This window comes from Gasterosteus aculeatus, chromosome 7 (assembly GCF_964276395.1).
Source record: "Gasterosteus aculeatus chromosome 7, fGasAcu3.hap1.1, whole genome shotgun sequence".
Taxonomy (NCBI): domain Eukaryota; kingdom Metazoa; phylum Chordata; class Actinopteri; order Perciformes; family Gasterosteidae; genus Gasterosteus; species Gasterosteus aculeatus.
In genome coordinates this window covers 30087628-30097157 of record NC_135694.1, presented here as the reverse complement: position 1 = coordinate 30097157, position 9530 = coordinate 30087628, and the positions used below count along the sequence as shown (strand labels likewise).

The 9530-nt window shown below is 45.5% G+C and overlaps 1 protein-coding gene across 1 annotated transcript in view; it reads right to left on the bottom strand.

The window, feature by feature from the left end:
• Positions 1-4997: 4997 nt before the first annotated feature.
• pof1b (POF1B actin binding protein) overlaps positions 4998-9530 on the bottom strand; it is a 15114-nt gene continuing 10581 nt past the window's right edge. The window contains exons 7-13 of the mRNA XM_040182664.2: positions 9190-9303; positions 8869-9021; positions 8596-8721; positions 7164-7298; positions 6499-6572; positions 6260-6381; positions 4998-5818 (exon numbers count right to left, since the gene is read on the bottom strand). Coding sequence (XP_040038598.2) covers positions 6264-6381; positions 6499-6572; positions 7164-7298; positions 8596-8721; positions 8869-9021; positions 9190-9303 — 720 coding nt within the window. The 3' untranslated portion in view covers positions 4998-5818; positions 6260-6263. The remainder of the gene's footprint in view (positions 5819-6259; positions 6382-6498; positions 6573-7163; positions 7299-8595; positions 8722-8868; positions 9022-9189; positions 9304-9530) is intronic.

Sequence of the window (9530 nt, the reverse complement as noted above, 5' to 3'; positions counted from 1 at the left end):
ACATTCAATCTTTTCTTAATCTGAATGTTAGCAAAACGAAACCACGCCAGCGCACAGACACCCGGTTTGTAAATTTATTGTTCTGCTGAAAGGATTTCCTGATAATGCAACTTGCACGTCGCCAACTAAGCGAAACCAACCGAATGGAGATGACGAGAGATGTTCTGGGTCACGCCGGGATCAATGTCAGATGGCCTGGTTAACACCGTGCGGCTCGACAAAGTCATTTGTTTCTGCCGGCGCTCCGCTCCGAACGCGCGCTTCCTGTGTGCGTTGGTGTCATCGTCCACGCCTGCTGCCTGGGGTGGTGGGGGGGGGGGGGCGTCCCAACCCAAAAAAGCACATGGGCGTCAACTTACGTAACACGTTACAGTATCCCACACTGGCCTCTGAGGGGACGAGGTCGGGTGTGACACCTCTGCACACTTAGTGATTATTGGTTTTGTGACAAACGTAGAAATAGAAAAGTTCAAAGGGTCGGCCATTTTTTTGCGTTCCTTCGTGGCACGCTAACTTACGTATGAGGAAGACTGAGTCAAAGACTCACCGAGGGAAGGTTCTGCAGGAATGAATAAAAGGAGACATGCAGATGTGGCCTCACGAAGCACAGTGGAATTAGTTAGTTAGCTAGCTAACTAATTCCATTGCTAGCTAACTAGCTAACTAACTATTTAGCTAACTAACGGACACCTGACAAGTTAACCAGCTTATTCCACCGTGCTTTAATACTTCACCTGTTACTGAAAATGAACCAAAAACAGTGGACAAGTTACAGAGACCAAAAAACTTGAGCTCAGCAAAACCTTTCAGAATTGTTGCGATAACAGACACAGAAACCTCAATGTCTGTTTGAGTCTAAATGGACCATAATTTACTAAATGAACATCCTGCTCTATCGGAAAAGACTAACAGACTTTTGCTGTATTTGGTGTCACTTGCCTCCTGAACCTCCACCCACGCGCACACCTTCTAATTGTTGCTGATATTTGGGTGTAGAGAGGAAGAAGAGCCACTGATCCATTAACTGACCAGGAAAAGCTTGATTAGCTCCGGACAAAGCCCTGAAATAGAAGGATTTGGCCGTCGGCCAAGCGCCCATTTCCTGTGTGTCTGAGAGTAGCTCCAGCCACCGGGGCTCAAATGCATTTCCTGACTGTGAATAAAACTTTTATTAATGACCAGGAGTGCATCAGCGGCTCGCCCACACTCACTCATTCACTCGCTCATCAAGGCGAGAGGGGGGAGAGAGACAGAGAGAGAGAGAGAGAACAAGGATGATGGGAGTGAAAATGAGCTGCAGGGAGACGTTGTGAGACAAGCGAGGGCAGGAGGGAGGGTGTGTGGGAGACAAAGAGAGACACTGATGGATAGATCAGGAGATGAGGAGATAGAATTAAGTGAAACAAACCAGAGCCCGGACATTAAAAGAGAAAGAGAGATCGGCAGGAGGTTTTATACGGGCTCCAACCTACAGTATCTCTTACAGCGTAACTTTGTTGAGATAACGGTCACTCAGTGCACCTTTCCTCTGCTGAACTCGTCATGTAGACTCAAATACTTGGTTCCCCACAAAACAAAGACCGACAGTAGGGCTGCACAATCTAATTTATCCTCATACAAGGGTTCTTGTTTTGCCTTTTATGAACAAGTCATACCTTTCAAGTTAGTCAAATCTGCATTCTATCCACTGACCAGCAGGGGGCGACTCCTCCGGTTATGTGGAAGTCAATGAGAGAATGACTTTGTGGGATTATTTGTCGTGCCTCTCTCGTGAGATTATCTGTTACGCTAAAAGACAGAAACCACGTGTTGTGGTCGCGACTCACGCCCTGAAAGGTGAATGGGGAGCTTTCAAGTGCGTATAGAGTAGCGTGATTGAATCCAATGAGACGAGGGCTGTCAATGCCCTCCTGGCAGGGAGGAGGGACAGAGGAAGGGAGAGCGATGACCGCCATGACTGGTGGGAAACTGAAAACATCCACCCTGGTTACAGCTGTTATATCTCCATCTGCATAAGCTGCAGCAACGTGGCAAAAAAAGACAAGATGATCATTCGGATCATTTTGTCCGCTGCCTGTTGTATGTTGCTCCTCTGCTCTGAAACTTTTCAAGGGTTGCGAAACCATTAAAACTCGATTAGTTGTGCAGCTCTTTGTGGTATTGTCGTCATTTTGTTAAAAAGAGGATATTATAGATGAGAAGTTTGGGACCTGGTTGCAGTCTTGACATTGAGTCTTCGCTAGCATTGTTGATGCTAATAGAACTAGAAAATAAACAAAACTCTTAATGTGACGAATTTTCTTTGTACCGCAGCCTTTTTCAGCTCCACCACCACCCATGTGGAGGCGGAGGTGGGGGGGTGGCAAACACGCACACACACTTCCCGACCCCACAGCGAGGCAGGGGGCTTCAGCGGGTCGCTGACCCCAGGCATGGGGCCTGGTTCCTGGGGGAGAGGGGTCGATAGTTCTGGCTGTGTGGGGCAGAAGGTGTCAATAAGGGCAAAAGGCAGAGAAATGTTATTTTTCATTTGCTTAAGTGTTACATTTTTTGTGTTTTTATTTAATTATAAAATGAATCTTCCCTTCCCAGTGAGTATAAATTACTCTGGGAACTCGTTACAACGGGACAATTTATGATTAAACATATTTCCGCATTAACGGTTTCACATGTTTCATATGTTAAATACTATTTACAAAGTTAAAAGCAACATTTTCACAATTTAACAAGGATTAACTGTGACACAAACGGTTCCTGCCCAAAGGGGGAAAAAGGGCCGTGATCACATTGAGGTTCAGGTAACATCTACTCATTGAGAGTAAATAACCTTATAGGTGCTGGTAAATAAGTCATATCATTTGCATATCATATTTTAATATATTGTCAATAGGGTTCAGGGATTGTTTTATTTTCCCTTTCAACTTTCAAAAGCCCTCAAAATGAACTTTATTTGATTCCATTTCAAATCATTGACCAGCTTCATTCCGTGTTGCCACCTTTTGTTGATGAATTCCCCCGTTTTTTTGCCCATATTAATATCATACTTCCATTCATGCCAATAAAGCACATTGATCTGATTAGAGAGAGAGAGGGAGCAGCAGACCGGAGTGCGTAATGGGGAAGCATTGATTATGGCTGTTAACTCTGGCTCTTTGATGCGGATAATGCAGTCTCTCTCTTCCTGCCCGGTGCACTGGCTTTACACTCTAAAACCCCGGGGCCTCAGAGGATATTGGGTTTGCAGAGAGGGAGCGGCTACGTCACACTTGGTGCATAAGCTCGACTCTGACAGACAGAACTTCTGTGGAAGTGGGAGAATGATGCGGCTGTGTGTTTAAGAGATTAAATGTTTAAAAAGACACTAGAAAAGAGTGACAGAGGTATGAGTCTCTGGTAGAGACCTGTCGCTCAGGAGCTAGCCCCGCCCCCCAAGCCTACCCTGCTTTAAGGTCTGTCTGACTAAAATGAATCAATGCTGATTAAAGACTTGAAGGTAGAGATTGAGACCATAAACTCAGGTTTACAGTGATTACTGAGGGAATAAATCAAGGGAGAAGTAGTAGTAGTTTTTTTCTCATAGACTTCTACGGGACCAGAGGAGTCGCCCCCTGCTGGTCACTGCAGAGAATGCAGCTTTAAGACATTCAAGGGTCGGCTTTACTTTTAAGATCTGGATGTTTCCCTCCATGAAGTTCTGATGAGCTGATTTTAACAACCTGCCAAGCACCTTTTCGTGTTGGTCTTGGATATTTCTCCAAAACATCAGTCTCCTTGTCCTCTTTTCCAGACCCCCTGAATAGGATCGCTTCGCACGCCGTCCGTCGTCGGTGACGGCCACTAACCATTGACGTTCTGGTCCCTTCAAAGTGATCCTCCGTCACTGCCTGGGTCTGGTTACGCAGCCACATGACGGTGAATGGGGGCAAAATGGTTGCCGAGCACCCAGGCGAGCCGAGCCCTACAGAACTGCCGTGACCTCATTTTCCGTCTCTCTGCTCCATCAGCTCCACTCGCAGCGAGCTGCTGAGGAGAGCCGGCTCTCTCTGCTGGAGACCCGTGGAGTTACAGCTTCATTCGAGAACACGTGCTGAATGTGAAGCACCCGCTTTAACAGCAGGTGCATGCTGGGATGGATCTCTGCAGGCGAGGGCACTTGAAGGAAAAAATAGGGGGGCAGGTTTGTATTGAAGGTACGACCCATCGGATGGATTGTAAAGCATGTTTTTCTTTCGCAATCACCAAAAATGTGTTTATCCCAGTGATTACCGAAGGTAAAAACATCAAACCAGCGCAAACAAAGTTTGAAAATTTTCATGAAAAACATGAAACTTCCATTAAAACATGAATGTTTTACTCCTCAGCAGAATTTGCTTCCAACAGTCACGTCACAAAAAATCTCTGAAACCTAACAGCGAGCTCAGAAATACTTTTAGAAAAGTTCTTACGGCACGCTAACTGTGTTACATTTTGCAGCTTTCTCTACTGATGGCGCCGTTTCCAAAGAGGTGCAGACTTTTATTTGCACATTTAAATGTGACATGAGCAAAGAGTGCAAACGCTGCTCCTCAAGGCACAACGAGCAACGTGAGAATTTTTCTATTTGCCTAAAAAGAAATTGTTTAAACTGCTGCACTTTTTCAGGGTACAAGTGGCAATAATGTATATGGATGAATAACATCAGTGAACGCTTGATAATTTTTATGTTCTTCAGCCACTTGGAGGCAGCAGAAACTAGTTGTGAACACAGGAGGCATAAAAACACTCTGTGTCACCTGATGAATGTCCAGTTTTAGTTTTAGAGAAAATTGTGTGATTATTTCTAAAATATTGTGTGTATCGTATTCTCTTAGCAATGAAATTGATTTACTGATAATCTAATGACCTCATTTTGTTTACTGGTTTTTAAACCGCATAAAATAAAGACATGCTTTAATATACCGTGCTGATTGTGCGTATAAATGTGCAGATAACGTTTCAGTAAAGTACACAACGAGTCGTTTTTTGCATAGACACAGTGATTTTAATCACAATCAGAGGTGTGGTTTGTGCTGTGGAGCATCTCACCTTCTGGACACGTCGACGTAGACACGCTAAAGAGCCTGAACACACATAAACTCAACAAACAGTTTACACAATATTGTGCTTGTAGCATTTTCTTCCACCATCATTAAACCCCACAACGAATCGACTAATCAACAACACAACAAAACAAAACCCATTATTGATTGATTTATTGATGATTGATTCATCTAAAATGTTCCCCAGTGCAGGAGGAGAACTGGGCGCGGCCAACCTACAATAGCTCTATATAAATATACATATTTACATCCTAGAAACACCTTTTCATCCCTTTGAGGAGAATCTCGTGCCACACGCAGGTCGACGTGCAGAAGGACAACTGCAAGCTTACCTTTGTCCTCTAAAGCTAAATTGCTTTTTTTCCACAGTGGTAATTAGTCAGAGGAGTTAAACTTAGACGCGTGTCAAGAGAGGAGAAAAGTTTTATTCAAAAAACACATTTCGCATTACATCATCTCTCACGTTGTATTTAGTTTCTACGGCAGCCAATCAGCAGCTGGCTTTAGGGCAAAAGACCCTTGGTCATCTGAGATGCTTTGACCTTCACTTAAAGGGCCAGTGTGTAGAATGTGGGCGCCATCTAGCGGCGAGTTAGAAGATGGCAACCAACTGAAACCTTATTATACAATATTATATTAAATTTTACCCGCCACCAACCCCGGGGAGCCCCCAGGACGAGGGGCAGTGGGAGGAGGGGGTGGGAGGGGGGCTCCTGGGTCTTCTTATTGCTCCATCATTCCTGTTGGAGGGAAGCAGAGAGTGTCGTTAAGGGGTTGTATATCATTACATGTTTAGTCATTAAAAAAAAGAAAAATAACAGGATGAAACTAATGCAATGCAGCTGTTGATTAACTCACATCAAGTTGGAAGAATGGAAACAACTTGAGAGATCATCAACACGGATGACTGATTAAAGGCCGAAAGCATTTTGCACCTATTCACAAATCTGTCGTGCAATAAAAGGCGTTGCACATTCTGCAGGCCGCTGAGTATTTCTGCATGACGTGTTTGAGACCACCGGGCTCTCTGACCTCTGGGTGCATCTCTTTGCTATGTCGGTGTTGAATGTGGTATCCGAAGATCATTATTTCTCGAGCTGATTTATTCATTTGTGAGAAACTTGAATTGATTTAAAGTGCTGCTTTGGTTCGATTCTCTGTGAGGCCCTTTGTGTTTCTACCTGTTCAGTTCCTGACCACCTGGTTGCTTCTCTCGATGACCACGGTCTTGCCTTCTCTGACGGACGAGCTGCAGTCGTAGTCGTCGCCGAGCAGACCGAGGAGCGGGTACTTGTTGCTGTACCTACACACACACACACACACACACACACACTCTGTGGGCTTTGCTGAATTTGTCGCGGTTCAGACTGTCGGCACGTCTGCCACAAATGAACTTTGAACAAAGAAGCTGTCGTTTTACCTGTTGGTGATGGTGGTTCTGGTGACTTGGCCCTTGGAGCTGTCGTTCCTCTCCCGCATCAGCTTCTGGATCTCCTGAGAGCCGCAAGAGGTCAGAGGTCAGCAGGGTCAGTTTTTTTTTTTTCATCAGAATGTTACATATTTTCGTGTTGATCACTTGAAGTTAAAGATTTATCTTGACAACTTTTGAGAATTACGTCTCCTTTTGTCAAATGGAGGAAAAAGTGCTTCTCCCCGCTGCTGTTTTGTGAATGTCAACCTGCTGCTGAGTGTGTGTGTGTGTGTGTGTTTGTGTGGGTGTGCGTGAGCAGAAACCATAAGAACGGGAGTCGTGGCAGCACCCCGAGGTGACAAAAGCATTCCTGAGGTTAAATCAACTGTCAGACGGCCTCAGCACAAAAAACCCAAAACGCTCAGAATGCAGCTGGACCTGAGAGGTTAAATAAAGACTGAATCTTCTCCCAAGCCAGGAGGGTGTGTGTGTGTGTGTGTTTTTGTGTGGCTGTGTGTGCGTTTGTGTGTGCGTGCAAACGTTTGCAAATTCAAAACACAGACGAAATTTGTTCTTTCACGAAAAAAAAAACACCCCAACAAAAGGACAAATCTTTCCGATCTGCTGGTCACAAAGGTTTGTCTCTTCGTCTGAGGGAGCATTCTGCCGCTGACCTCCTCCATCCTGGTGATGGTCGTCTGCCTCTGCTGCAGCGTGGCGAGCAGCTCGGAGATCTTCAGCTGGAGGCTGCTGTCCGAGGACGACCTCTCGGTGGTGGTGGTGGTGATCTCCATCCTCGTTATCTGGCTCTGGAGGGAGGACGCACAGAGACGACTGAGTCATCGAGGTATAGGCAAGTTCCCCGGGCATTTCCGGTTTACTTCCGGTTTCTGCCAAGAACTTCCGGCGCAGGCTGAGTAGTGGTGTAAAAATGGCTTTGGAATGGCAACATTCGACCGGAAAGTTAAAAATGGTGTTTTGACCATTCCGCATCCAAGTGAGGTAACATCATGGGCGGACAACGCGTCGATATGGCCCAGCATCACAACATCCAAGATCTTTTCTTATTTTATTGATTCCATGGCGGTCGATGGGAATGCAATTAATATCCTGAAAAGCTCAGAGGCGTTTCAGTGCCTCCATTCCGACAAAGTGGGCTGTGTACTTTTACACGATATGGGCAGTTTAATTTACCTAAAGGCCGATGTTCAACCAAGCCAGTCCGTTAACAATTCAGCGCGTAACGCCTGGGTTTTGGTTACCAAGACGGGAGATGTGGAGACTGCAGGCTGTACCTGTAGCCATGCAGCCGCTACGTTAGCCCATCTTATGCTTGTATTAAGATGTTTGTATGTATCCGTGTGTTAATATATAACAGAACACGAAGAGTAATAAAAAGAAAGAGTAATCCCCTCTAGCCTGCCTGCACTAAAAGCATTTAACCCGTCAAAGTCGACTGACGAGCGTCAAAGTGCGCACCCCTGACATATCTATTAATAGCTTCGGAATGGATAAAGGTATTAACTTACTTTTTTTTCTATGAAAAAGCTGACATTCGTCTGCGTAATAATTAGTAGACTGTGTTGACTTCCGCGGATGATAAGCCTTCCGTATTCGAGTGCAAATCTATAGCATTTTACCGCAAAACAGAGAAATGTTTTTATCAAACTGATTTATTTTATTTATCTATTTGCTTTTACTCTTTTTTTATATTATTCACTTATCATTTATCACTTTATTAAATGTTATTTATTTATTTAATATTTAATTATATTTTCTTCTATTATTTTCAGATTTTTCCAGATTTTTTTTAAATAAGTCTAAATAAATTCAGGCATCAAGGGGTTAAACATACAAAGACAGTAAAAGACGCTAACTCGCTAACCGGAAGTGCTTGGCAGACACAACCGGAAGTCGTTGGCAGAGTGAAAGGCCAATGGCGGCCCGCCTATTTCACTCAGGAAACTTGTCTATACAAAGGAGCTTCAAGACGTGGACCACCGGCTTCTTTCACACTGGGAAGCTGCTGCAGGTGATAAACAAACGTCCTCTTGATGGCGCTGGATGAATGCTCAAATTTCCTCCTCCGGCGGTTTTGACTCTCACCCGCAGCCTTTGTATCTCGCGGTCCTTCTCCTCTCTCATGGAGCTCAGCTGGTCGTTGTAATGACGGGACAGCTCCTCCGTCTTCAGCTGCAGGCTGGCGCTGCTGCTGCTGCCTTGGCCGGCCAGCTGCAGGAAGCGCGCAGACAAGGATGCAAGGCGTGAGGGACGGAAGGAGGCAGGGAAGGAGGGAGGGAAGCCATCGTCAATGTTGCAGAGTTGACATTGTCTGCCTCAGGTCACCGCTCTGTCTGATTCGGGCGCACCAGCGCTCACCTTGTGTCGGAGCATCTCGTTCTCGCTCTCCAGCGCGCTCATCCTGCCCTCCATCTCCTGCAGCCGGAAGTCTCGGGTCGACTCGTCGCTCCTGGCGCCCATGAGCTGGCTCTCCAGGGAGCGCTGGGCGCTGCTGGTTTCCCTCAGAGACACCTGCAAGGGGAACGAGACACACACAGGAAGTCAGAAATATAGACTCATTTCAGTGTCCTACTTTTGTTTTCGATGGGTTCCATGAGACACCACTGAAGAAAAGCCAAGCGTCATTGAAACGTTGCCCTGAGGATGAGGTAGAGCGGGTTTTTGTTTTGCGCGGCCCACCTGCAGCTGTCGGTTGTTTTCCCGGACGGCCTCCAGGAGGCTGTCGTACTGCTTCGCCTGGTCTGCCTTGAAGCTCAGATCTCTCTCCAGAGACTCCTTCTCGCTCTCCAGACGCTGAGACCACACACACAGGTGGCGTTCAGAAGTAGTACACACTTCTACTCTGTTTAGTCTTCAGATATTTTAGACAATGCATCTAAAACATCGTATGTGAAAAAGTCGAGGCGTATTGTTATCGTAATCATGGAACATTTCCCAATGGAAGATAATTTCCCTTTATCTTTTAAGTCCTGAATATTACGTTTCATTTCAAAGAAATCCGGGTAACAAGTATTAAATAA